The following is a 26,464-nucleotide window of genomic DNA, read 5'->3' on the forward strand; positions in this document are numbered from 1 at the left end:
CAGCGACAAGATGTGGACAGCAGGGCCGGAATTTAGATGGCAGGGCTGTGGTGTGGAGGGCAGGGCTGGGATACGTATGCCTGGGCCAAGGTGTGGGCAGCAGCACAGCAGTGTGGACAGCAGGGCCAGGTTGTGGATGGCCGGGCCAAGACGTGGACAGCGGGGCGGGATAGAGGTGGCAGGGACGGCATGCGGACGGTAGGCCCAGGGTGCCTATTGCAAGGCCCAGTGGTGACCGGGGGGGGGGGGGGGGCAAGCCCTAGCCAGACCTGGCCTCTCCCTTCTCCCTTTCTCCACGTGTCGGGCAGACTCCTCATGGATGCAAGCTGCCAGAGCGCTGGCCCCGCTGAGGCGACCTCCATACATCTGCTTTTCTCCTGTGCTGTTTTCCATGGCGAAACTGTGGAGCCTTTCGCTTTAGGAGCTCGGCGCCCACACTCAAGATGGCGCCAGCGGCACCTACTTCAGAGCAGCGCAGAGCAGTTGCGCGTAAGACCTGGTCGGAAAGAGGGACGAAAACGGGCGGGCGTGGCGCGGGCGGATAGGTGACACGCGCAAGGGGGGGGCGGGGCGCGCTGTCACGTGGGCACCTCTTTCCCCGCCCCGCCGCCAATGGCGCTGCCCGCTGCGCAGGTGCGGAGGCGTCGCGAGCCGGGCGGCTAGCAGGGCCCTCGCGCTGGTGGGCGCCCCTGCGCCGCGCTCGGTGGGTGCTGGGAGGGGCGCCGGGGGAGGGGGTGAGGGGCGCGAGCTGAGCTGCGGGCAGGGCAGTGGGAGGACCACGCGGGAGAGCTCGACTGAGGGTGGGTATGAGGCAGTGGTAAGGGGCTGCGGGGCAGAGCTCGGTTAGTGGGGGGTCATGGGGTAGGCCGTGGGGCAGAGCTCGCCTGGGGGTGGCTGTGGGGCAGGGCTCGGGGGTCCTGGGGGCAGCAGTAGGGTGTTGAGTGGCAGAGCTTGGTTGGGGGCTGTGGGGCAGTGGAGGGGTTGTGGAGCAGAGCTAGAGTGGGGGGAAGTGGGCTGTGATGCAGAGCTGAGGTGTGGGGCCATGGGGTAGGGTGGGGGACTGTGGGGCAGAGCTTGATTGGGGGCTGTGGGGCAGCACTAGAACACTATGGGGCAGAGCTCGATTGAGGGCTGCAGGGCAGGGGTGGGGGTTGTGGGGCAGAGCTGGAGTGGTGTAAATGTTGGGCAAGGGAAGTAGACCATGGGGCAGAGTAAGGCAGCTGGAATAGAGAGGGCTGTTAGTGTAGGGGGCTGGAGATTGGGGCTGGAGCTGCAAGGAGAAGAGGGAGGATGCAGGGTGTCTGAAGGATGAGTGTTATGGGGCAGGGATTTGGCTGTGGAGTGTGTTTGAGGCTGAGCTGTGATGCTCAGGAATGATCTGTGGGTCAGAGGATGTCTTAGGGCTGCTTGCCTGAACAGGGCGAATTGGTGCAGAGGTGCCCTGCGTGTTGCTGGTCTCTTGGATCTGAGCCCTGCTGACCCCACCTCTCCTTCCTGCTGTGGCCCTGATGCTGCCCACGGGCTGCCCTCGGGTGGCTGGGAGGGCCGGGCAGGCGGCCCATGGCACTGTGAGGCCTGGCCTTTATGATGCAAACTCCGCTGCTGCCTTGTCAAGGTTTTGCGCCATGGAAGAGAGGTCCCCGAGGGGAGATGTTCCCAAGGTGTGGTTTGCAGGCTTTGTTCTCCACTGGTCTGCAGGTCGTTGCTGGCAGCCAGCAGGGAACTGGCTCACCCTGTGGTGCTGACAGTTCATTTCCAGTTGCGAAACTGCCCTCAAAAGCAGCTCCTATTTGCTCTCATGTGAGCAGGCACTCTATCCACAACAGGGTGGTTATAGGATTGAAAACAGGATGGCATGTAAGCCCTGTGATCACAGATAGGAGAAGAGCTGAAATTCTCTCTTGAAGAACTAACAAGAAATTAGTTAGAAGTCAGAAATTAAGACTTTATCTTGAAAACCTGCTTTTTAAACTGAAAAGACCTTTCCATTTTTTCTGAATATAGGGAATACTGTTAGAAAATTGTTGGTCAGTGTCTGGACTCTGTGAATTATAGCTGAATCAGTAAGGCAGAAATGGAGTTTCGTGGTGTAACCTGTAGATGCAGGTGGTTTCTCAAATTTCCTATTGACAGAGAGTTGTGGGAAAGAAACTCTGTCCCTCTGCTTTCCATTTCACAGTGAAGTAGAGTAGCGTTAATGGCTTTTTTTTTTTTTTTTTTTAAGAACAAGAAAAGTGCTGATAAATACTGTCACAGTATTACTTTTGTGCCCATCATAAGATGGGGTGCTCTTCACATGAAATATGCTGATGAAAGGCCATGGAGCTGCAGTAGTTAGCTCTCTGGCTTTTAGAGAGCTGTGTTCTTGTGTCTTTAGCCTTGCTTTCTTGGTTTTTTTTTAATTTTTTTTATTTTTTTTCTCCCGTGCTTTAAGTGATTAGATAACTATGAATATTGCTCCAGTTTTGGTGGAGCGCTTTAAAAGGGCTTTCTCTAATGCTTTGTAAACATTAGACTTCAGATTTATTTGTTTTCCTGTAGGAGGTCATTCTATAGGCATATCCTTTGAGCTGGCTTCTTTATTCTCTTGTGTCTCCTGGATTGTTATCATTCTGGTGCTTGCACAGAGGAGCTATGGGTTCTGACATTGCCATCCTTGAAAGCTGTTGTTAATGCTTTTGGCTGGCTTTTGAAGCTGCTGGGGAGTCAGCAGAGGAACTGGAGCATGGGCTTGATATGTCCCGATCAGCCTAAACCCCTGAGGAAACTGACAGCTCCAGTGGGAACCAGCTGGAGTCTTTGTGTTTCTGTCACTGATACCTGAATTGGACTGCAAAACCAGTGCAGTCTGAAGATGACAGTCAGTATGTTGCTGCATCTGCATCCTCATCTGGATGAAGATGGAAGCGTAGGTTTTAAGCTGCTTGCTTTAAGTGACTTTGCATCAGCAAGTCACACAAAGCTTTGAAAAGCTATAGATTCATCTTTTCGTTAGTGTGGGCTGGGTGATTGTACACAATTGGCTGTAGCAGCCCAGCTGATGGGCGGTTAGGCAGCTGTAGCTTAATCTCTCTTAGAGTGCGAACAGGCGCTCTTCCATATGTTTCTGAAGGAACTGCTGAAGAAGTTGCTGCCACTTGGTTGTGGTGGTTTTGCAGCAGTCGGGGGCTGCGGACAGCCTGCTTGAGCTCACACACAACAAAGCTGGATCAGGGTAGCTTTGATGGTGGCTTGAGCATGGCCCTGAAGCAAAGGAAGGATAATTGCTTGTTCTGTTCCTCTGACTAGGTGATTGCTGTAATAAAGTATAGCTAAGCTCCTGTGCTACTGGAGGTTCGAACAGTAATGCTTTGTGGCCATAGACATTTACACTGTAAAGCAGCAGTTTTCTGAAGCTGCAGGCTCTCATCTGTGGTTATTAGCACTTCTGCGTTGAAGTGTTGCAAGTCATGCAGCATAGGAAAGCTCTCCCTGCAAGCTATAATGCTTTACTGACAGAGATTCCCATCCTGTAGCCCTTGGAGAGTCTTCTCTGAAGCTTGCCTGGGAAGTGCTACAATGTTGAATCTCAAAACACTTACTTGAGATTCAGTTCAATACTAAATGTGTAACCATGTTCTGTATCTTTTTACTGTTTGTTTTGACAAGGTAAAGTGGCTCATGTGTTTGGGAAAAGTACTAGTCCTATCGTTGACACTGGGAGTAAACAGTTTATAAATAATGAGGGTGCAGTCATGATGTTCAGCCAGGCATGCTGATAATATTCCTTTCTCAAAGCAGTGTGACTGGATTTCTAACTTAATACACAGAGGAGAGGGAGGAGGTCTATTTTAGGTTTTATTTTTCTGTTATTTGATCTACTAGGAAATAAAATTGTTCGATGTCAGCTCAAAAAGGTGCATGTCATTCAAACCATTGGTCTTCTCAGCGATGATAAAGGAAGAGTCTCTTATTTTAGTGCTTGTCTTGGGTGACCTAAAGTATAGGAGACATTTCAGTAGAGGCTTCTTATTTGAAGAAGCTAAAATCCGTCTCTGGTCAGTAAGAGATGTATATGATTGAGGTGTCTTGTACTTGTACCTCGGCAGCTAGATAATGCTTCCTCAGTCACTGAGAGAATGCAATGTGGGCTGCAGTAAATCTTTTACAGGCCTGCAATCAGTCTTGAGGTCCTTTTGCCCTGTGCTCTGAAGTGTTTAGTCATTTTTCATTAGATAATGGGATAACCCTGCAGGCTATAAGTGGAGGGAGATCTAGCTTCTTGTACAAACCATGCTGGTGATGGGATGCTAAAAGGTATACTTCCCTCCCTCCTCTCCTGTTCTGTGAATACTTGGGAGTAGAACTGTTAGTACACTGAGCTTAATATAAAACTTCATCCTGAAGTGGAGAGGCAGAACTGAAATAAAATACTGTCAGACTGACTTCCTTTCATCAGTGTTTGGCAGTCGTCTTGGATAAGCTCCTACTTCTCAGGCTTGGTTTCTTCCTAAAAGAAATATTAATCTCAGCAATTCACCAAAGAGTGTGTTTTGGGAGTCTCTTTACGCCCTGGGAAAATAATACTGTCTCCTAGACTGATGAATATAAACATTTTAAAGACTCTTTAATACACCTCTTGAAATGAAACTGGTCTCTTTGTATTCTAGGTTCAGAAATTTGTAGTCTTTAAAATACGGTCCTTGACCCTCTCTTTCCAACAGAGATTTAGTGTTTATGTCAGTTAAAATTAAACTGATCTTACCTAGTCTGTACTGTTTCAATGTTGTGATCTTTACTGCCCTGTGTTGCTATTAGATGTAGGAAGCAGGAACAATCACGAAAACAAGCAGTAAGAAATTTCAAGAGAAATGTGGAATGGGAGAGTTTCTGAATTCCCTGTGTGTGTGCGCAGTGATGTTCTTGATGGAACTTGACACTAATTCAGTTTCTAAAGAGCCTTCATTCACAGTTGCCATGGAGTAATTCTGAATTTTAAGACTGAATTTTAAGACTGACATTTAATGCTGACAGTTTATCATCTAGTGATAAAGGCTATGTATCCAATCTGTGTTTTCTTGCCTGTGCAAGTTACTTTTTTTTTCCTGCCTATAGTTGCCAAAGGCAGTGAAGGGAAGGGAGAAGTAACTGGGATATTGAAGCAATTTGATGGTAAATGCTACTTCTTTAATCTAGATTGGCTTGTGGATGAATGCTGGTGCTCAGAACAGAAAAACTGGAATAACTTTGGATCGAACAGCTTGCTGTGATGTGGACCTTGCAGCAAATATTTACCCCCTCCGCACTCAGTCTTGTGGAGTTGTTACTAGTAATGGCTCTCTGGTAACTTCAAAAACTGAAATGCGTATGGAAGGACACCTGGCTAGGAATGTCTTTCTATGGAGTTCCGCTATACCTGCCCCTCATCTACCTCATGCACTTGAAAACATCATAAGAAATATTTTTCAGTCACTTTCTTTGGTTTAGTAAGTGATGACTTTCATCTACTAGAAAGCATCAGAATTAGAAAATCATCATTGGCCCTGAAATACCAAACCTCATTTCTCTTTTCTTTGTTACTTTTTGTAGGAAGTTACTGGAAACTGTGTAGCACAGACACACTTATCCCCCTGACCCTATTTCTCCCTTTACAGGGGTACTTATTCCTTCTGTTGTGGCAAGATCCTGTTAAACCTATTACATTTTAAAACTAGGGCTGCTCAGCTTCTGGCTAAAGCTATGAGATTTTTTTCATCTAAATACTTTCCTTCAGTCCATCTCCAACACTACTTGTCTGATTCAAGTTTAATCTAGTTCTGTTGCATGGGGAAGATGGAGGGCTTTTTTTTTTTCTCTCTTTTTTTTTTTAAAAAAGGCCAGTCAGTAAATAAGAAATTTAGCTGAAACATCAATATTTCAGGAAATGTTCTGGCTATCAAACAATAATGTTAATGACATGTTATTCCTTTGACTTTAAATGTGTTGGTAAGACAAAAAGCCAGCCATGTAATTGTTGTGTTACAGCATACAATTAGAAAATCAAGTATCTTGCTTTCTGGATAAATAGCTGCTCTTCATGAATAGTTGGTTTAATAGGATGAATCACTGAGCAAGCTTTGAAGGTTAGTGGAGGTTAATGCGAAACAGTCAGTGCCAGGATTTAAAATGATGTTTTAAAGGACTTGGGAACTCTGACTTTACACCAGACTTTGTGCAGGTGAGTTGAGGTGGGAACTCAGCATCTGCATGTGTTGTCCCTCTGCTAGACAGCAGCTCTGAAATGGGGGCAGTGGCAGGCTTGTGCTATTACAGTGTGGATCAGGTATAGGGATTATAAGTGTGGGATGGTACATACTTTTTTTTTTAAATGTAGGAGATAGTCCTGTAAATGACTGGCTGTTTTCAAGGACATGTCCACATAGTGGTGGTGGAGTTCTTCCCTCTGATTTAAGTGCTTTCTTCAGTGCTCTGGGTTTTTAGGAGTCACCTGTTTCTTCTGCTCTTTCCTTTTGTCTCCCCACTCGCCTCTCTCAGGCCCTGCCAACTCTAAAACCATTGTTACTTCTTTCTCTCCGTCACATTCCCTATTTTTCTTCTTCCATCCTTGCTGCAGCAGTTGTAGGGAGGGAGGCACCAGTAATGCCTGCAGCTGATTCTAGTGACTAACAGAAAAAGGCAAACTTTCTACTCCAAAGAATCCCTAAACTTTAATGTACTTTAATAGCAATATAGTTAATGCATCTAATATGCCAAATACCCAATATATCCAGCATTTCTGTTTCCTGACGTTTGTGAGCAGCTTTGCTGAGAAGTCCTGGAAGGACTTGGAATGGATGAAATCTAACTAAGAAGGAAATGGGTGTCCATTTGGCAAGAGGCTGCTTTTTTTCGTTTCACTGTACTTGTATGTTGCATTCCCAACTTCCTACATAAGAAGGATAAGGCTTGCAGTAGCAGAGGTTGCCATCAGGCTGGTTTTAAACTAATCCAGCTGGTTTCTCTTTCCCTCAATGCCTCCCAGCAAACCCGCTTCCAGATTATAATTGAAGCCAAACTTTAAAGAAGGAGATGGTTGTTCCCAGACACCATGTCCCAGATCACCCACTCTCCTTATTACTTCTGTGGAATATATTCTGCCTTGCATTCAGCCCTGTCTGAGGGGCGTGGTGTAATGTGTGGATGTGGGGAAGTGATGACACAAATATTTTGGCAATATTGAAGCTGGGGGGGGGAATGATGAGGGATGATTTGAAGGCTATTGAACAGAGCAATGGTGCATTTGGGGGATAAGTTTACCAGGAGTTTGAATTCAGGTCTTAGTGTCTAAGTGTAGAATTCAACATCAGGTATCTGAGTTTGAATACTTGCTATGCATTTTGCATCATGCTTTTAATTATTCACACTGAAATAACAATTTACTCTTTGATTATGCAGCATAGCATCATGTGCAGTTGTTTCTGAGGTACTATCAGCTCTGGTTCTGGAAGATCCTTTTTTTGAATGAGTCCCTTGAGAATGGAAGTACCTGGAGAGACCATCCTGCTCTTAAATGTAGTTTGGGACAGCACTCAAAGGCAGAACAGATGAGGCAGCTTCCACAGGGCCTTTGGGAGCCTGCTGCATGATACAGACTAGCCACAGCACTTCAGTTAAGGTAACGTTGGATGTGTATGTGTATGGTTAATTCGATAAATTCCTAAAATGCATGATTAAGACTTCTGTAATGTTATATGCCTCTTAAGTTGCAGAAGCTTGTGTAGTATTTTCAGTTTGAGGCAAATGCTTTGATACTGTGAAGTAGTGTAAAAATATCTTTATTTCAGGGCTTGTTGTGATGATGCTGGTTGTACTTCATAGTTGTTGTGGGTAAATTAGTATTTTTTCTTTTCAAGATCTGGGCTTTTCTGTATAGCTGTGTGTCTTGTGAGGTAGGATGTAAGGCACATGCTTACAGTGAGACCCTTGAGGATCTCCAGCAGCCATTAGTTTTTCTGGCTGAGGAATGTTTCCAGGGAAGGTAGCTCTTCTAGCACCCTGTGGTTGTCCAGAGAAGAAAGAAGCAACTGTACTATAAGGCAAAATCTCCTATTCTTTTCCATGATAGAACAAGCTTCCATGGAAGTGGATTCTGTCTCTGTATATATGTATCTTTTCTCTTTCACCAGTTGGCTGCTAAATTTTAACTCTTGATTTGACTGCACAGTGGCTGTGTTTACGTTTTATCCAGAAGAACGGATGCTGCAGGCCAACTTTGGTAAAACAGTTCTGGGAAAAGAATATACCTGGTTAAGCACTTGGTTGGACAGAGGCAACCTGTGGTTTCCTTAGGGGGCAGGGGTTGAGTTTATTAATTTCTTGGTTTTGTCCCTGCTTTCCCTCTTAATAGTCCATTTGCCTCTTCATAGGTTTTGCTTTAAGGAGAAAGTTTTCAAGAAATTCAAGTACTGTAGTGAGATCTACCTGAGGTCCTGAGGTATATAAAATTATTTTATTTATTTATTTATTAATAACACCTGTTACAATACTACTTTTAAAAAGGCTTTAAACAAAGAGAGGATTTACTGCTGTGACCAGTGGTAGTCCATTTCTGCCATCCTTTAAAATTACAAGGGCCATCATCCATAAAAGGAAAATTCTTCATGTGTTTATATTGTATTTGTGATCCCTAAATCTCTGGGTAACAATAAGTTGGCAGTTTCTGATGAAAAGTATGCACATTTGTATAAAACATTGTACAGAAAACAGCGTGGAAGGTGTTCATTAAATGTTATAAGAGGATCTGAAAGACATGTAATGTTGACTGTGCTATCTTTTGTGGATCAAAACAGTATTCAGTTTGCTAAACTAATTCTGGGAAAGGCTAGACTGTTACATGTGCAGTTCCTGAGAAATTTGCAGAAAATAAAGTGGAAAGTTAGGTCACTTATTCCAATGACTTAGGTGCTTTATTTTTTTTGAAGAATTTGGCTTTCCCCTTAGGGTAGATGGAGATCTCCTTGTATTATGAGTGAGCTGGAATTTTAGATAGCTAGAGAACATTGTACACAGCAATTATTGCAACTCCTTGTGCTACCTGACTGCTGCCTTCTGTTGCTAGAGGGTGGAGAATGAGCTATTGGGTACATACTTGATTTGTAGGTGACTGCAGCATCTTTGGAAATTCAGAGTCCTGAGAGCTGCTTAAGCATTTTAGTCAGTGAGTTAGCCCTTGGTTATCCTGTTGTTGCTGTGCCAGCTTGTTCTGGTTCAATGAAATGGGTTCAAAACTGCTGGGCTGCAATAGATTACTTTCAAAATCACTTCCACTCCCTCCTCCCCCTTCAGGAACTTCCAGTTTACTTGCAACGTGTAGTGACTGTGCAAGAAAAGAGTTTGTGTACTTTGGATTGAATAGCCAGTCAGTCTGAGGAAGTGTCCACAAGCAGAATGAAATCCATTACTTTGACAAAAATGTATGAAATCAACTGCATCGTGGGCTACTCCTAGCCACTGGAAAGCTCAGAAGGATTTCATGGGGAGGGAGGTGTTTGAAAGGTAACTTGTGCATACAACACTCAGCACCTGGCTGCTTAACAGCATTCAGTGCATGCCAGTCTAATTTTCACTGTAATTTGGCAGCTTCTCTTTGAATCATTAACCACCACCTCCCTAGGGATATTCAGCTAATGTACAGTAGTTCTTGCCAATGCTCTGGTTCTCCTCCCGTAACCTCCTTACAATTGCAAAAGGAGGTTAAGTATCCTGTTCCCACTGAGAGTTTTGTGAGAGCTGGACTTTTTAAGTTCTCCTTGTACCTCTCAAAATCCCCTCTTAAGCCAGTTTTAGCTTATATTTCAATAACAAATGTAGACGTTTTCTGTGTTGTCAAACAAGCAGAACTGCAACATCCTTGAAATAAATGTCTTGCTTGAGACCACTCTTATGCTGCTTGAATTTCAGAGTGTGCTGTGAAGCATGACATAAAAAAGGATGATGTTTTGCTGGAAGAGGTGTATTACTTGGAATTTATGAAAGTATGAAATATCTGTCAACTAAAACTTTGTTAGTATGAAGGTGAAGTGGACTATAAAATGTAATCAGAAATATCTGTAGAAGTCTTGCTGTTGTAGTCATAATGGCCCTTTTTAAAGAAAAGGCAGTGTTTATGAAAAGAGATGATATTTCATTAGTGTTTTTTGGCTTTTCCTATCTGACAGGCTTTGGGGCATAAACCTCATTGAATCTTTAGGACTTGAGCTCCATAATGCCAAAATCTTGCTCTTTTCCAATTCCAATAAAATAATGAAATACCACAAATATGGTACAGAAATAATGGAATTATTAGATCATTCTGAATTTTGCAATCCAAAAGAAAACGTCATCTGTAATGTTAATTGCATAACCAGTGTTTGTGATATGAATACTGATAGGACTATGGGGAGGTATGTGTTTAACCTGAAAAGTAGAAATGTGCTAGCAAAACATTAGTTCTATTGTTGGAGTAGTTTGTTTTAGTTGGGAAGTGGAAAATTAACTGCATTTTTCATAAATTTATTTATTTATTGCCATATAGGAAGCAAATAGGAAAGGATAATTACTTAAAAATACTGCTACTTGGCAAATTGTACTTCATTTGATGTGAAATCATCTTGCATAATACATGGTTCAAAAGGGTCTTGCGGGTGCTTAGTGTGTGAATATCACTGTAGAGCACTGGTGATGTGATTTCTAGGCAGGAGCTACTGTATCTCCCAGGCTGGTTTTGGGAAGCTGTTCTGTTTAAGTGACAATGCAGTGGGTGTATTCTGCAAATGAGGGAAAGAGTTTATCCTCTGGCTAGAATGATTCTTGGGATCTCTTATTTCCAATTGAGGAATCTCTTTCAGGAACTATTACTGAGTCTTAAAACTCTTGAGTTTAAATAAGGTTGCATATACTCTGTGTTTTCAGACCATGCAGTGGAAAGAGAACATTTGCATAAAAAACTACTGGTCAATACTACTAGTTCTCATGCTGTCTTGAAGACTCTCTAGTATTAAGATCTTCTCTTCTTGCCTCTAAGTCATTTTTCACTTGATCATTGTGTTTAGTTTGATCTTGGTGTGCTGCCACAGGCTGCGTTGTGATGATGGGTTGTTCAATGTCAGAGCTAGATATAGCTGAAGAGAGAAGGTGCAAGGGAATGATCTTTGACTCCAATGTGCTGTTGCTGTGATTGATTGGTAGAAAGCAACAGGATAGATGCTAAAGCTGAACGAGTGACTCAGTAACTGAAGGGAATATGCATTTTGGAGCTGCTGCTTGCCTCGTCGCTTCTGGATGTAGCACAGAGCGTGGACTTCTAACTCACTTTATCTCACTGGCCTGGACCAATAGCTACAGAATGCATGGGCCGGTGGCTGATTCCATTTGGCTGAATGAATTCAAAGAAATCTTATTGTATGTTCCTGAAGATTTGATGAGCCTGCGGCTGGGCAGTAGATGATTTTTAAATCATCGTTTAATTACTGTGTGGGTCTGTTCTAGAACAAGGTTATAGTTCAGTTGCTGCTCCTAAGCAGATGTCTAGTAGTTATCCAACTTCAGAATCCTGAATTTCAAAAGAGGGAAGTACTAGCGGAGAAACTGCTGGTGCTGTATGGGAACTGTTGTAAATAACTGAATTTAGCTTGGAAATGACAGAAATCTAAAAACCAGCAACAAGACCTTTAACAACCTTTGTTGTGTGGGATGGTCAGAAGCTTCCTTTAAGTTTAGTCTTTGGAATTTTCAAGTCAGGCTACTTTTTGCCAGAACATTAACCTAAAAAGAGATCAAGAAGTGCTTGCAGACAAGCAGTTAGGTGTAAGAGACTTGTGTAGTATGTGTAGTGAGGATGCTTCAGGACCAGGAAAGAGCTGTGTGGATGAGTTAGCACTCAGCAGCAAACTGGCCTGATTTCTTCCTGTGATGTAGTAGTTTTTCAGCTATTTTTAAAAGCTCCAAGTACCTAGCTATTTGCCTTTTTTTTTTTTTTTTTCTGAAAATTAACAGAAAGTATATATGATAGAAAGGATGGACTAATCGGCACCTTCCTTCCAAATGCGTCCACTTTGCAAGACAAAAACTGAGACCTTTGTGGGTCTTTCTGCAATTTTCTTCCCATCTGCAGTGGGAAGATTTCATTGTGGCTAATATGCTGGAGGGAGCTATATGGGGAGGCCTAGTAGTTGCTCAGTTTGTATCCTGAAGGATCGCAAAAGCTCTAGTACTTGGCATTAGTTCTGTACGTGACCTAGAAAATGTGATCTGTCACCCAGTTCACACAACACAGCACTTGCTGTTTACTGAAATGAGAAGGCTGATGTTTAGTGATTGCTAAGCTTAACCGAAGGAAAACACACAACCCCATAAATATGAGAACCATTCTTGGGTCCCATCTTACTGGAATGAAGAGGGTAGAAAGATGGGACAAACTGGAAGAACTTGTTATTTACCTGCTGGGAAACCAAAGACTCTTCAGTAGTTGCTCTCTTACATTGCTTTCACAAATACTTCATGAACTGTAGCTTTGTCATGCTTAAAGTAGCCACTACTGATAATCTATTTATAGTACTACCTATTCAAACCTACTTTTCCAAATGTTGATGACTTGCAATAGCAGGATGGTTGTCTGAATCTTTAGGCAAGACACCTCTGCTAGGAAAAAGAATTATGCAAAGATTAATTGTCTGGAGCTGAAGGTTATCCTTAAATACCACCCTGCCTGCCATGCTCTGTCCCTTTAGCAGTGCCTGTCAGAAACTGTAGGAACTTTATCTTGAGAACTAGGACTGTAGATGTGCTATAACTTTGAGTGTAACATGGAAGAGACTTTGAAAACATAGCATAATGTTGTGTGGTGAAGCATAAGCAATGTACTTGCCTTAGTTTCCTGCTCAGGAGTCTGTGGTGTGTTGAGCTTCAGGAAATTGTGGTTTGGATCTCGTTTACATTTATACTTATAAACTCACAAGTGAGTTAAATGTTGAAAGTTTCCTAAAGATGATTAGTACGTACAGAAGGATTTCTCAGGCATGCTTGTAGTTTTAGATGAGGGAAATGCGCCTTCCATTCATTTGAGAGTGGAAAGCTTTATTCAAGTGTTAAAATCCTCTAACTTTCCATCTTCCTTCCGCTATTGGCCTTGCTTCTGCAGGTGGCCACTGCTGGAGCTACCAAATTTGATCTAACAGGTGCCTACTGTTGGTGGGTAAATTTTAAATGTTTGATTTGCTCTCAAGAATGAGGTGGTCTTGAAGATCTAGCATCTCTCATAATTCAGCAAAAGCAAGGAGTATTCTTTATTGTAAGAGAAGGAGAAGTTTTACCCTAGGTGTCGGTAGCCACTATACATCTGTAAATGCATGGAGGAAAAAGGTGGATGTTATTCTGCCTGACAGAAAGCAGAAAATCTTTGTTTGGAGTTGAAAGCTGAAACCTCATCCCATAACTGGTGTGTGACTTGATACAGTTAAAATGGCTTATGAAAGTCAGAATACAAGCAGTGTTTTAGGCCATGGCTTGACAAAACGCAGCACCACTTGCAGTAGATGCTACAGGTAGCAAGGGAAGTGTGGTCGTGGCATACACACAGAATTGCAAACTGTTTTGCTTGTGCTTGGAAATGTCATTATGTTGGTAAGTATTCAGCAAGGTACAGGATAGCCATGCCAATGAAAAGTATGTGGTGCTTGCCATCTTTGTACTGCTTTAAGCTTCAAACGTCTGTCCCACACCAGTCTGTTTAATTCCTACAGGTTTGTCTAACCTGTAGCCCTTTAACTGAAACTTAGAACTGAAATTACAAAATGTTCAGGAGGAAAAAACCAAGCAAAAACAAGGCAATCCAATGACATGAGTTTCAGTATTTGTTATGGTTCTACAAAATGAAATGTGCTACAAAAATTAGGACTTCCGGAGAAAAACAGACTGTGAAATGTCCATGTACACAGTATAAGTACCAGTGTGGCTGCTTTGATTTGAATCAAATCCTTATGATGACTTGTTTAGTCCTTCTAATGAGATGGTCAAGAAAACCAGAATTCTGCTGGAGCTTCCATTTCCTGATATGAAACCTGAAAAATCAACCTGAAAATTGTATGGCCTTCCTATATTGAGGGAAGAGAAGCTGCACTCAAGTGAAGCTAGCAGTAAGGGTGATGCTCTACAAGATAACCCCCCCCCCAAAAAAAAAACCTATTATCAGAGTTATTCTAATTCATGGGTGCTTCTGGCAATCATAACTTGTATGGGTCCAATTTATATTTATATTATTTATATGGGTCCAGGTATAGATAACTGTAGAAAATTCATGGTGATGTCAGTGAAATTATTAAAATGAAAATATGCCCTACTTTTTCGGGTGGGGGGGGGCATTGAGTGCTGGGGTTCCCTGCTTGTAATTATCAGGCAAGTGTTTCTCAGCTTTTAAGAGGTAGAGGGCGATGGTGCAATATATGGCAAAGATGGTATGCATTGGAAACCTGACTCACTTGCAACCTGCAGGTGGTTGTAGGATTGCCTCTGCTCCTGAATTCCCTGCAGGTGACTTACCACTTCAGAAAACAGAGGAAACCCATGAGGACAGGAGAGGCTCAGTATGGGTTACTCCTGCTGTTTTTATGGGAAACTTGAGTACTATATACTGGTCAGTGCCTGAAGTTAGGCGCTTTCATGTCCATTGGTCTAGTCTCTCTTTTGTGCTTAGAGGGAAACTTGCTGAGAACTGCTCTTTGTGCAAGAACTTACCAGTCACTGTGTTGTACCATCTTAAAGAATTTTTAATGTGAATTTGCAACCAGTTAACATAGGACCTGGTTTACTAGAGATGATTTAGCAACCTATTGATAATTCCAGTAAAGCTTTAAACATGGTCATGTTCTCTGGCTGTTAAATGTGACTTGACATTGTTTTAACAAAATCTCTTAAACCTATACCCAGCACAAATAATATTCCAAAAAACTTGGACATGTACAGGAAGAAGGAGGGATAAGGAGTTTCCTGAAGAAGCCAGTTGATACAGCAGATAACTGTCAGGAAGTAGTGAGGATAATGCGTTTCTAATAATTATTTATGATTTAGTACTGTTACCAGTGACAGCTGATCTGAATTTGTACTGAACAATGTTTCTTCTAGCAAATCACTTTGGCAGGACTGATTTCAGTCCTGAGTTAGGTCTGAAGTGTATTTGTCTTTTGTTTTACCAGCGTGCCTGGAAACCTACTGTGTAGCATTACCAAGCTACAGCTTGTCTCTGTTGTTACCCTGCTTTGAATCTTACCTCGGGTTAGTAGCTATGGCTGCAACAGCACTCTGTGCAGTTTTAGGATGGGTAATGTGGGCACAGCTGTCTGCTTCTAGAAGCAGTGCCATTTTGCTGAGCTCAACTTGTTTTTGGTGAGACAATTCTGTGTAAAGTAGCTGCAAAGTATGTGTGGATGCACTGATGTTGGAAAAAAACCCAGCTTCTTCCTGGCATTTCCTGGCAAGAAGTAAATAAGCATTTTCTCCTTTTTGTGGATGAAGACCCTGGAGCAGATGCTGTGGTTCATCTAAATCCACAAAGTTGTTTCATGAGGTAGGGAATATAGTCCTACAGTTCTTAGCTCCTAGTCTAAGGTCTGCCTACTCTATTTGCACTACTTTTTTTTTCCCATATCTCTTTGCTGATAGGTACCAAAAGATAAAACAGCGAACTTAAGAGAATTGCTTGTATCTTCCCCAGAGCTGTAATGAAAGTGAAGAGTAGAAGCGAGAGAATCCCAGCTGCTTACTTGAAGTGCCTCTTCATTGAAGTAACTGTCAGGAGTGGATTTTCCCAAATACTTTGGCCTTCTTCCTATTCTTTTTTTTTCTAGCTCTTGCTTTTCTAGAACCCGTGAAGCCTGTAACTCTCCATCTACATGAGTATGGCATGTGGGTGACAGAATTAGCTGCTGTTCTGTATTGGCCCTAGCAAGCCTGGACCCTTGTATTCATCCTTTTCCTTTGTCTTCCCATCTGAAAGCCAGATGTTTCCATAGTTCCCATCCTGCTCCGCCCTGTTGACATTTATTTTATTTTATTTCCTCCAAGCACTTGAAGAGTGTATTCCCACTTGATTTTTTTGAATGTTCATGTCCAGGAACAGCCTGGAAAGGCTTTGTGCTGTCTGCTTGAGCCTAGGAAGGGTGCTTTCCTGCTTCCACCTTAATGCTGAGCTGGGAGAAGTGAAAGAGCCCTCTTTATTTAGCTACTTCAAAGAAAGGAGCTGTAAACTTTCCATAGAAAGAAGCAGAGAATGAGAAAATGGGATTTAGGCTAGGAGATGAAGCAGTAGTCTCCCGTTCAGAGGAGAAACAACTCTGTGTTACATGTTTCAGGATGTGTGATATGAAGGGGTCCAAAACAACTTTCTTGGTTTACCACTATGCTGAAATTTCTTGTGTGTGGAGTAAGCTGCTTTGCTCTGAAATGAAGCTTTTAAAAATAATTGCAGCGTGAGCCTTTTGAGTGATTGTGTTGCTGTAAATCCTAAACCCATGCCAGGTACTAGAAGTATTGACGTAATAATCAAGTGATTTTTGTTTCTCCTTTTCTTTGTTTTTTTTTTCAATTACAACCGATTTCTTTCTCCTCCCCTTATTTGTGTACGGTTATGGAAAGGTGTGTAAAACCATTTGAGAAGATGCAGTGGAGAGAAACTGGGGCTCAGGATTAAAGGCAGAAGGGGGCAAAAGTATCCTGAACTATCAGGCTCTTGCTTGCAAATCAAAACTGAGCTTTGATAAGCAAATTTCTTGGGGGGGGGAGGAACTAGCTTTTTTGTTCTTGGCTTTGGGCTTTCAAATTAAAGTAGCTGCTATGTGGGGAGCCTGCTCCTTCTCCCTTGGAAATAGACTCATGAAATCAACTGATCAAAATTACTCTGTTTGCTTTTTAAAGATTTTTCTTCCCATGTAGTAACTGTGGTGCTGGTGGTAGAGCCAGAGCTAAGCCTCCTATCAGATGGGGAGGGGGAAAAAAGTTTTGGAAGCTTTTAGTGCTCTGATGTAGAAAACTTCAGACTTGTGTGCTGGAAAGCATTGCTTCACGTTCTTGGGTTAGCGCACGAGCAGCCCTGGAGGGCTGGCTTGACGGAAGTGAGTTTAGTGGCAGTGTGTACAGCAGCTGATTTGCTGCACCTCCTCTCGGCTGCTGCATTTTTAGAGAAGTCATGCTGGTGCAGAGGTGGCACGAGGACAGACACTTCGGCACAGGCAGGGGAACAAACCTGCTCAGGGCTGGAGATGACGATGGAGTGTGAAATGGGGCAAGGAGAGAATGTGTGGCCTGGAGTATTTAGTGGCAATTTGAATGCAGTTGGAGCAAAGGCATTTGCATTGAGATGGCGCCTAGGAGCGACTTTGCTCATCTAGAACAGCAGTGAGGTACTCCGGCTTCCTGACTGCTAGCACTGTCATCTGAGTCATTTCCAGGCATCGTAGGGCTAACTGCTTCAGGTTTTACTTCATCGCTTCCCTCTGCTTGCCTGAGATGGCAAAAACCAAGTCTGATCAAGGAGGAAGAGGCTAGTGGCAGCATCTTGGGGAGGATGGCTGCAGCTTCGCTCAAGCGCTGGATAAACCAGGAGCCTCTTGGTATGTACGCCCACTACGGGAGAGCCCATGCAAGTGCTGGTAGCACAACAGCACCTGCACCAGGTGACTAGGTAGGAAAGAGCAGCCCTTGCCTGTTGGAGGAAGGGGGTAGTAAATGAACAGAGTAGCCAAGTGTGTGAACACAGTTAATTTTTGGTGCATGTAGTTTTAGCTTGGAAAGACACAGCTGTACCAGAGAGGATGTGTTGCTGTAAGAACAGGTGATTTAAACTTGTGTCTCTAGTGGCAACCTGAGGATTTATGGAAGAAATTGGTAATTCAGCGACTTGCCTCCATGTCCTTTTTCTGCTGCGAACATACTAGAAGTTGCCTGGTTGCTGGGACTTGAAAGTGTAGTGTGTGCTTCTTTATTTTTTTTTTTTTTAATGTTGGTAAATGAGAACAGACTTGGGGTTGGAGAGAGGGGAGCAGGAACTGACATACCTCAGACTCTCTAAGCCACCTCTGCATGGCAGATTGAGAACTGGATTGAGTTGTGCTTCATCAAAATAGGCTGTCTGAAGAAGATCACAGCGCTTGAAATTTGATTTGATTTAATTCTTCTGTTTCTTCTGTCTGTAGTTTTCTGTGTGCACTGATTAAAGGCTGGAACCCGGTCTATCTTTGTGCTCTTGGGATGTGTTGAAAGCATTGTTTCTGACAGGCAGACTCCAGCAGCTTGTGCGCCTTTCCTGAACGTTGAGCTCAGATCAGCAAGTGCTCAGCAATTTTTTTTTTTTGCCTTGCTATCTTGCAGAAGTTTAATGAGTAAACAGGATTTAAAAGTTAAGCAACATAATGTTCCAAAGAAATTCTGAGTAAAGAACTTAGTGTCACTTTGTTGTACGAAGCCAAGATTTTTTGCGTGGTATGGGTTTTTTGTAATAGGAAGTGCTTTCTGCAGACAATAATTCATACTGTTTGCAAATGCTGTCTCTTTTTTATCTTCCATCTCCGTTCTCCTTCCTGAAATAAGGCTAAACTGCATATCTGATTCCTCTGTAATTCTCTTGAAAAATATGTATGTTTGCAAGAGAGGAAATAAAAATGCCCCATTTTCAGGTTGCAAGAGCTAGGTTTGAAGTTGCAACCCTAATTTTTCGGATTTGGGTTGTTATTACATGTTTGGATCTTGTGCTGTCTTAGTTTTCCCCTAAATCCAAAGAGGAGGAAGAGGAGAGGTGGGTTTTATGCCTCGGCTTGGCGCAGAAAGCTCTTTGACATGGCAGCAGATTAAGGGCACTTAATTGTTAACAATGTTTAATAGCAGGCTTTCATGAACAGACTGCTTTTTGAAGCTTCAGGTTCAGGTAGTTAAGAATCATGAATCACAGAAGTTCTTATGCTAATTTACCTACATCCCAGAAAGGGACAGATGGATCTATGGAGTCAAGTGAGCTCAGCAGATCTGGAGAGTATATCATAGAATCGATAAGGTTGGAAGGGACCTCTGGAGATCACCTAGTCTAACCCCCCTGCTCAAGCAGGGTCACCAAGAGCATGTTAGACAGGGTTGCATCCAGGCAGGCCTTGAAGATCTTCAGAGGAGGAGACTCCACAACCTCTCTGGGCAACCTGTTTCTAGTGCTCTGTCACTCTCACAGTGAAGTAATTGCTCTTATTCAGGCAGAACTTCCTGTAGTTCAGTTCATGCCCATTGCTTCTTGTCCTGTCACACTGGACAACTGAAAAGAGTTCGTCCCCGTCCCCTTGACACCCTTCGTTCAGGTACTTATACACATTGATAAGATCCCTCCTGAGTCTTCTCTCCTCCAGGCTAAACAGGCCCAGCTCTTGCATCTTCCTCATAGGGCAGATGCTCCAGCCCTCTGATCATCTTCATAGCCCCACGCTGGACTCTCTCCAATAGCTCCATGTCTCTCTTGTACTGGGAAGTCCAGAACTGGACACAGTACTTGAGATGAGGCCTCCTCAGGGCTGAGTAGAAGGGCAGGATCACCTCCCTCGACTTGCTGGCAACAGTTTTCCTAATGCACCTCAGGTTACCATTGGCCTTCCTGGCCACAAGGGCACATTGCTGGCTCATGGTCAGCTTGTCATCCACCAGCACTCCCAGGACCTTCTCTGCAGAGCTGCTCTCCAGCAGGTCAGCTCCCAGCTTGTACTGGTGCTTAGGGTTATCTTTCCCTAGGTGTAGGACTCTGCACTTGCCCTTGTTGAACCTCAGGAGGTTCCTCTCCTTCCAGCTCTCCAGCCTGGCCAGGTCTCTCTGAATGGCAGCACAGCCCTCAGGTGTGTCAGCCACTCCTCCCAGCTTGGTATCATCAGCAAACTTGCTGAGGAGGCCCTCTGTCCCCTCATCCAGCTCATTGATGAGTAAGTTGAACAGGATGGGACCTAGTACTGAGCCCTGGGGAACTCCACTAGCCACAGGCCTCCAACTAGACTCCACACCACTGATGACAACCCTCTGAGCTTTGCCATTCAGCCAGTTCTCAGTCCACCTCACTGTCCACTCATTAACCCACACTTCCTGAGCTTACCTAGGAGGATGTTATGGGAGCCAGTGTCAAAAGCCTTGCTGAAGTCAAGGTACCCAGCCTCCACTGCTCTCCCCTCATCTACCCAGCCAGTCATTCCATCCTAGAAGGCTATCAGATTGGTTAAGTAGGATTTCCTATTGGTGAATCCATGTTGTGTACTGCTGGCCAACTTCTTTTCCTCCATATGCTTGGAGATGACATGCAGAATGAGCTGTTCCATCACCTTTCCAGGGATGGAGGTGAGGCTGACTGGCCTATAGTTGCCTGGGTCCTCCTTCTTACTCTTTTTGAAGGCTGGAGTGAGAGTGGCTTTCTTTGAGTTCTCAGGCACCTCTCCAGCTCTCTATGACCTTTCAAAGATGATGGAGAGTGGACTGGCAACAACATCTGCCAGCTCCCTCAGTACCCGTGGGTGCATCCCATCAGGGCCCATGGATTTGTGAATGTCATGTTTGCCCAGAAGATCTCTGATCTTATCCTCCTCAACCAAAGGAAAGTCTTCCTTTCTGCAGACTTTCTCCCTTGTCTCCAGGCTCTGGGATTCTTGAGGGCTGTCCTTAGCAGTGAGGACTGAAGCAAAGAAGGCACTCAGTAATTCTGCCTTCTCCATCTCCTCTGTCACCAGGCCCCCTGCCCCATTTGGTAGTAGTAGTAATATTGCCGTTTTTGATCTGTGAGCTTCATGTCTCTGTTACGGATTTCTCAGGATAGTCTAACAATAAATACAGGCCTGTTGTAGGAGGTAAAATAGAAAAGCTTTTTGCAAACCTGTTGAGAGCACAGGGAGAGAAAAGGGGAATACCTTGAGAGGCTATTTGGTTGAAGAACTTAAATATTTGTTTTCCTATAGAGGAAAACATTATGTGAAGTGTTTTGGTCACTTCTGTGTTCAAAAATGTATTTGCAGACATTAGTGTTAACTTTTATGTTATAATCAGACATTGAACTTGGTATCACAGTTTTCAAAGTGATCATACTGTCTCCATCAGAACTGCCATCTGGAGGAGTGGAGGCTCTGAAGGTAGTGGCAAGTGACATGGCACAGTAAATGTAAGCTATGGTCCCCTGAAATGCCTGTTGTCTCTTTTATTTGGGAGTTCTCTTGCTTGCTGTATGTCAGCCTTGCTGCCTTGATTAAACCTGTCTCCTGTGTGGCAGGTGGCTTACTTTGTTTCAAAATCCATTTTAGGCCTATTTCAAGTGCTACTATTTTCAGTCTAACTGATTTTTCATAGCAGGAGGTTTATAATCCTGCTGGCTGTAAGATCAGGAGCTCAAATCCTGCAAAACATGGGTCAAACATTTCTAGGCTGCACTGCTTTAGGAGGCATGAACTTCCTAGCTATGCAGGCAACAGAATCTAGGCATGGGAGATGGCTCCATATTGAGAGCCCTTCCCAGCCCTCTATGCTGGATCTGTCATGGGTGTGCTGATCTTCAAAGTTAAGGGATTTACTGCACTTGCACAGGCTGCTTGGGATGCATATCTGGTTCCAGGAAGTATCATGCCTGCTGCAGTTTTTGCTATGCACTTTGCTTCTGTGCATATGCAAACTGGAAAGCCCCTGATTGTTTCTGAACTGCTCCTGGGAAAAGTGATGGCTTGGATAGTTCACGTCTGCAGGCCAAAAGCTGAGGCCACCTTTTCCAGCGGGCAGTGGACTTACTAAAGGATGTGTCTGTATGATCCCTTTCTGTGGAATGGTTTCTCTTGGTGAGGCTTGGCATAGGCATACAAAAATTCTTAAACCTGTTTTTTTTTAAAGAACGTGGATATCTTAATACTGCTATGTTTATATGTCTTTCCAAGTAATTTTAAATGCCATATTGTGACTTGATGTTTGTTTCTGGCATGTGGCAATATGAAATGCATTGCAAGAACTCAGCTTGGAATCATGAACATCCAATTTTGTCCCAAGCAGTTACTTGTTCTAGCTGAAATTTTGGGTGGCATTGTTGCATTTTCCCTTCTGATCAGAGGGGCAGTACTGCCTCCTGTTCTGTCAGGACGAAATGTCAAGTTAGTATCAGTCCAGTCAGTTTAGAAGATAAGTCTTTTAAAGTATTTCCTTTTACTCCAGGTTTGGATGCTCTAGCCATGGATCAGAAAGGTTATCGACGAGGGAGTTACCAAAGCAGCACTAGTGATGAAGATATGGTAGAAATAGCAGGAGCATCTCTGGACTTCTCCATGGCGGATGATGACCCTCCACTCGACCGAGAGATGGGAGGTAATACTCATATCTCTCCATTTTCTGTTGTTCTTCATAACAACTTTCAGTAGCATTTTATGTTAATATATTCTTTACAGAGATCTCTGTTGGCCTCTGCGTTAGAGTGAAAGACTAACATTTCACAGCACCAATGTGAACAGTTTGAAGTATTTTGCTCTGCATGATGTCCATAAATAGACTTATGCAGAGCAGGCATGGCTTCCTCTCCTGCCTAATTTGGCCTATAGCGTTGTTTTTAACAGTGGCGGGTGGGAGGTGTGTGTTTGCCATTTATTTGAAGGAGACTTTCTGCTTTGTGCCAGTTACTGCAAGCAGGCTAATGACTTCAGCATGGTGGGAGGTACTACTTGATTATCTCCAGCAACTAAGCTGCCAGATCTCAGGCTGTGTGCATCCAATAACCTGTCAAAGAGGAAAACTGATCGTTTAGTCATCTATGTTTAAAATGTAGCACATCCTCTCTTGCCACTTTGTTTTCAAGGTTTTTGGACAGTCCTTTCTAGAAGTTTTAAAAATAGCTCATGTAGGGAACAGCTGGCCAGGTGATGCAGGAATTATCTTTATCATAAGTGTGAAGGGTTAAGATGGCAGCGCTCAGTGACTGGTTGGTTTGTGTGATATGAGCAGAGTCTTGCCTCCCTTTCCCTTCTTACTTCTACAGTAGTCCCAGATTTTCCCAGGCTTTAATGATGTTGAGAGAATCTTGATAACGTAAAAAAGTTAGAGGCTGCATCCTAAGCTTGCATACAGCCTGAAACACATGGCCATCCCTGCTGCCCCACTTGCCCATCAGAAAAAGTCCTGTTGATACTTAATTCTATCTGAGCCTGAATTTGTGAGAAATGAATCTGAATTGCTTTGCTTAGCTTTGGCACTGACTAAGCAAGGTCTTCCTGGTCTTGTCTTCTGTGAATTAAAGCAAGTTAATTTAAAAGTAATGCTGCTTAGTTTTGGTCAGCAGACTGCAAGTCTCTGTAACTTCCCATAAAGCTTCCATTTCTCCTCTCCTGCCACCCTATTTACTCTAGGGCAAAAAGTAACAAGAAATCCTTTACTTCTTGACTATATGATCTGTCTTGAGGTGATTTAAATGAAAATAGTCTTTCTCAAATTCTTGTCAGCTGTCGCTAGCTGAAACTACCAGCCCTTCTGTTGCAGCTATTGGAAGGAGCATGCGGTTATTCTCCACTCAACTTGTTCCCCCTCACCACTTCGATCATACAGAAGTAAAGAAAGACTCTTCGTATTTCTATAGTGGACGCATTAGCTCTAAGTGATAAGTACCAGTTTGTGGTACTTATCACAAATTTGTAGCCATCTGTAAAGTGAATGCATCTAAAGATTTATTCCTTGGGTGTGTCATTTCCTGGGTTATTTTTGAAACAGTCTAAAGTGAAGAACAGAGGTTGGTACTTACAGGTTAGTGTGTTACAAATGTGTGCTTTTTTGAACCTGGTGGAGTGATAGAAATGGCTTTTAGAAACACACATCTGGGAGTCAACTTCAAATCATAGAATCAGTAAGGTTGGAAGGGACCTCTGGAGATCACCTAGTCCAACCTCCTCGCTCAGCAGGGTCACCAAGAGCATGTTAGACAGGATTGCATCCAGGCAGGCCTTGAAGATCTTCAGAGGAGGAGACTCCACAACCTCTCTGGGCAACCTGTTTCTAGTGCTCTGTCACTCTCACAGTGAAGAAATTGCTCCTCATATTCAGGCAGAACTTCCTGTAGTTCAGTTCGTGCCCATTGCTTCTTGTCCTGTCACACTGGACAACTGAAAAGTTTGTCCCCATCCCCTTGACACCCTCCGTTCAGATACTTATACACATTGATAAGATCCCTCCTGAGTCTTCTCTCCTCCAGGCTAAACAGGCCCAGCTCTTGCATCTTCCTTATAGGGCAGATGCTCCAGCCCTCTGATCATCTTCATAGCCCCACGCTGGACTCTCTCCAATAGCTCCATGTCTCTCTTGTACTGGGAAGCCCAGAACTGGACACAGTACTTGAGATGAGGCCTCCTCAGGGCTGAGTAGAAGGGCAGGATCACCTCCCTCGACTTGCTGGCAACAGTTTTCCTAATGCACCTCAGGTTACCATTGGCCTTCCTGGCCACAAGGGCACATTGCTGGCTCATGGTCAGCTTGTCATCCACCAGCACTCCCAGGACCTTCTCTGCAGAGCTGCTCTCCAGCAGGTCAGCTCCCAGCTTGTACTGGTGCTTAGGGTTATCTTTCCCTAGGTGTAGGACTCTGCACTTGCCCTTGTTGAACCTCAGGAGGTTCCTCTCCTTCCAGCTCTCCAGCCTGGCCAGGTCTCTCTGAATGGCAGCACAGCCCTCAGGTGTGTCAGCCACTCCTCCCAGCCTGGTTTCATCAGCAAACTTGTTGAGGAGGCCCTCTGTCCCCTCATCCAGCTCATTGATGAGTAAGTTGAACAGGATGGGACCCAGTACTGAGCCCTGGGGAACTCCACTAGCCACAGGCCTCCAACTAGACTCCACACCACTGATGACAACCCTCTGAGCTCTACCATTCAGCCAGTTCTTAATCCACCTCACTGTCCAGCAGTGAGGACACATATGACTAGAAATAATAACTTGTGACTGAATTTTCTTCTAGAGAGGTATTAGTTACTAGCATATACAGAATTATATACATAGAGGTCATCACATTAGCATGTTGTTGATGAAATTGTTTGTGTTCTCTTACCTGCTCTATAGTGCTGCTATTTTATAGCCATTTGGATTTCAGCTGTCTGAAATCTTTATCAGTTTAGTTATAGCTGATGAACTAGTTTTATTTTCCTAATTTTTTTGCTCAGAAAAGTTTCTGCTGGCCATCTCTGTGGCTTTTTTCCCCACCTAAAGAAACTGGCTTTTATGGCTCTACATCTATTCAAAGTTTGCATGTGAATTGTCTATTTAGGGGTCATACCTGCAAAAGGTGGTGGTACTCTGTTTAGTGCTTTGAGGTTAACTAGTTAATAGAAGCTTAAGAATATCTTTTGAAATTCTCCTTAATTTTCCTTTTTTTTTAAACGATATGAATCTATACAACTGGCTGTGTTGAAACTAGCAACATTTGTGCTTTCAGTACTTTGGAAGACAGTTTTCTTGCTTAGCTTTCCTAAGGTTGTCTTCCCTCTTGGCCAGACGTCCTGTCATATGTTGTAACTTAGCAGTGATAGCATTAATGTGAAATAAGAATCAGTCTGTGCTGACCTTTAGCTACTGATAAACTCTGGCTAATTTGTTTAGTTGATACACTCTGCAGATAAGATGTTCTGATGTCTAAAGAGGAGAGGGAGCGAGGAGGTAATTTACAGATACTTAAGAGGAAGCTGCCTCTGAACAGGAAGAACAGATTTCTCTATCTTAAAGAAAAATATTTTTTCTATATATTTTAAAGGCTTGATCAGTCAGTGTTGTAGTCTCCTTATCTGCAGGATGTAATTGTGTTTAATATTTAGAGAGAAAGTGCTAGATTCTTTCTTTAACTTCTTGTAAGGAAATTCTTATACAAAGTTTAGAAGCAGTGGTAGATAATCTGAGTTAGTGAATGTTTTGTTGCTTGCCTGAAAGTACTTGGTTGCTTCCATCCTTATTTAAATAACATTTTCCCACCTATGTTCAGTGCATTTGAAGGCCTCTGGCCACTTGTGTGAGGGGGTGGAGGGGGAAAGATTAGTGATGTGAGTCCCTTCCAGTGAAATAGATGTCACTATAACATAGCTGTCTTTAGGGCTGAGATATCTGCCCACCAAAACATGTGGCTTGGAAATTTGCTCTTAATGATTTCACTTAAAGAGCTGCTACTTTAGCACAATAGGTAGCCCTGCTGCTTTGAGATGAAAAGTTCCTTGGGTCAATCCCTTGCTGGACTGGCAAGCCTCATTTGATGGTTTCCCACTCAGTTGCTTTTCTGTGTTCTGTATTACTGTTATCTGGCTTATCATCTTGAGGTACCCTTATCAGACAGCATGTGCTTTGAGGAAAAGTGGTGTCGGCATTTCAAGAGATCATCAGCCTAGCTATTGAATAGCCTAAGACAAGTAACTTAGGCTATTCATAATTGTTCCTTTTGACTTCAGTAACTTGGATCACTGAGAGAAGCAAAGAAGCTCAACTTC

General features: G+C 43.4%; 1 protein-coding gene across 9 annotated transcripts in view; it reads left to right on the forward strand.

Moving 5' to 3' along the window:
* Positions 1-296: 296 nt before the first annotated feature.
* The window catches only part of LOC134145331 (H(+)/Cl(-) exchange transporter 5), a 53,700-nt gene continuing 27,532 nt past the window's right edge, over positions 297-26,464 (forward strand). For 4 of the 9 annotated variants that reach the window (XM_062584725.1, XM_062584730.1, XM_062584731.1 and 1 more), the window contains exons 1-3: positions 614-703; positions 7,414-7,633; positions 22,183-22,332. In XM_062584725.1, the coding sequence (XP_062440709.1) occupies positions 22,200-22,332 (133 nt within the window). In that variant the 5' untranslated portion in view covers positions 614-703; positions 7,414-7,633; positions 22,183-22,199. Of the gene's footprint in view, positions 490-610; positions 704-7,413; positions 7,634-17,578; positions 17,598-22,182; positions 22,333-26,464 lie in introns of those variants that run through there. The other 5 variants (XM_062584727.1, XM_062584726.1, XM_062584729.1 and 2 more) reach the window with 5 other exon arrangements.

Source organism: Rhea pennata, chromosome 11 (assembly GCF_028389875.1).
Source record: "Rhea pennata isolate bPtePen1 chromosome 11, bPtePen1.pri, whole genome shotgun sequence".
In the NCBI taxonomy this organism is placed as follows: domain Eukaryota; kingdom Metazoa; phylum Chordata; class Aves; order Rheiformes; family Rheidae; genus Rhea; species Rhea pennata.